Here is a 2258-nt window from a genome sequence, read left to right as displayed (position 1 = left end):
TTTATTATTTATCTATTTTTATTGCCCTTCAACATTTGCATACAAATTCCCCAAGGGGTTTCTGTAGTATTTGCAGCCTTTCTGTTGTGCTGCCTGCTGCCTGGTTTAATCGCCCCGAAAACAATTGACATTTGCATTTTTCATCGAGTCCCAAGCAAATATTGTACTGGGCATGGCATCGATTTGTGGGCCATTTGTGGCTGGTTTATTAATTTATATAAACTGAATTATTTATTGGGCCACAACAGAATTGTTGACTAACCGAAAAACCAAACAGTCAAAGCAGTCAGGAACAGGTCGAAACAGTCGAATAATCATAACAGTTACAATAAAAATAAAAGTAAAACGAAATGAAAAGGAGAAGGAGGAGGAGGAGAGAGAATGTGGGGCAACTCCCTCTCCCCCTGCCCTTACTTAAATGTCTGTATCTGTATCTGTATCTGAGGTCGTTCCCCTTCTATGTTTTCGTTTATTTGATTGCCATTGAGTGTCGATTACAGTGCTTACAACCACTACGGGATTGGACTGGGTTGGGCTGGGCCGTGGTTTAATCTGTTATCAGTAGGGTGGGGTGGGGTTCTGTTATCAAAAGTATTCGCCAACGGCTCGCAACGTTATCTGCTCCACCTGGGCATGGGGCGGTGTGGAGAGGGCATAGAGCACCGCCTGGGCCACATCGTTCGCCTGGAGTATCACATCGCCCAGCTTTTCTTTGGTTTCGTCTGGCACGATGTCGGTGGCCACCCAGCCGGGATTGATGCTCTGTAAATACGAAGGAGAAGGGTTTCAAAATAACAGAATAAATTATCGCTGCAAATATTTTGCTGTAGAAAATATCAATGTGTGTTGGAATTGAACTGCCAATTGATTTCCTGACACCTGTAAATTATCATTTAACTATTAACTGAACATTCAAAATCTGTACCGCTATGGAGAATACCTTACAAAAATTTACCTTGATCACTTGTAATTTGTGTGAGTATTTTAGTCCATAAAACCAACACTAAGATCCCACTTTATCATTTTATAGATCATTTCATTCATAATGATTATTCAGAATAATGTCTCTGAGTATTTAAATTCATTAGAGATTGACTATAATTAAACCATATCATTTTATAGATCATTTCATTCATAAATCTCTTGAAAATTCAAGTAAAAAAATTGATAAATAAATTCGATTTTGTGTGCTCACCGTTGTCTTGATCTTGGATCCCTGTGCTATGAGCTCCTGTCTGCATATTTCGTGTACAGCCGTGAGGGCAAATTTGCTGGGCGTATACGCATTGAGGCTCTCGTCCGCTGGATCTGGCTTGTAGCCAGCCACACCGGCGGTGCTGTTCACAAAGAACAAATGTCCCGGCACCTGGCGACGCCGCATGCTGCTGGCGGCCAGTTTTGTGCAGTAGATGCTGCCCATGAGATTCGTTTGCATGACGCTGCCGATCTCCTGCGTGGGCATATCGATCAGCTGGCCGCCGAGTACAATGCCCGCATTGTTGATCAGCACATCAATGCCGCCCAGCTCCCGTTCGATCCACTCGAAGGTGCCATTCACCTGCGACTCCTGCGAGACGTCGCATGTGCGCTGATGGAAGAGTTTCTGCTGCTCCTGGGGCAGCGATTGGCGCAGCTGCTCCAAGCGATCGGTGCGCCGGGCCAGAGCCACCACCTGAAGGCCAGCGGCCACCAAAAGTCGGGCACAGGCAGCGCCAATGCCCGAACTGGCGCCACTTATCACTGCCACACGATTCTGCCAACGTTCCATGTTCCAGCGCCACTGACAAACAACTGAGTGCCTCACTGTGCAGGGCATGGGGTTTTATTTGTTTCGCTGCTTATCTCTTTCGCTCTCGCTCTCGCTGCGCGACAAGAGAATGACGTGTACCCCCTTTTGGCCGGTCATACGATTCGGCAGCGTCTGCTGTTAACATGGTTCCCTTTTCGTCTCTGCTCTGCTGTGCTGTTATCAAAGGCCCCAAGTGCCAAAAGTTCCCATTGATAATGAATATACAATATGGGGCTATTGGATCGAATGGGATCGGAAGACATTGTGTCACATGTACAGGGCGTTTTCCAGCGAAGTATCTTAAGCGATATCTGTTACCCAGGATAGCTCCACAAGCCTCCACTTGGTGTCATTTTTCTGCTCATTTTTATCGGGGCTTAAGGGCGCTGGAGGAGCAGTAAAGGAGCCCAACACGCAATGCAGTTAAATGGCGCCTCAAGTTATGACAGCCCACCAGCCCCCCCACCCA

The 2258-nt window shown here is 46.5% G+C and overlaps 1 protein-coding gene across 1 annotated transcript; it reads right to left on the bottom strand.

The window, feature by feature from the left end:
* Positions 1-208: 208 nt before the first annotated feature.
* LOC111067004 (farnesol dehydrogenase) lies at positions 209-1803 on the bottom strand. Its single transcript, XM_022356012.2, has 2 exons — positions 1196-1803; positions 209-762 (listed from the first exon to the last, which is right to left on the bottom strand). Exons 1-2 carry the CDS (start codon positions 1766-1768, stop codon positions 586-588), a joined length of 750 nt encoding a protein of 249 aa, XP_022211704.2. The 5' UTR covers positions 1769-1803; the 3' UTR covers positions 209-585.
* Positions 1804-2258: the final 455 nt, after the last annotated feature.

The sequence above is a fragment of the Drosophila obscura genome, unplaced genomic scaffold, assembly GCF_018151105.1.
Source record: "Drosophila obscura isolate BZ-5 IFL unplaced genomic scaffold, ASM1815110v1 contig_73, whole genome shotgun sequence".
NCBI classification, from domain to species: Eukaryota; Metazoa; Arthropoda; class Insecta; order Diptera; family Drosophilidae; genus Drosophila; species Drosophila obscura.
This window is presented reverse-complemented; position numbering and strand designations above follow the sequence as displayed.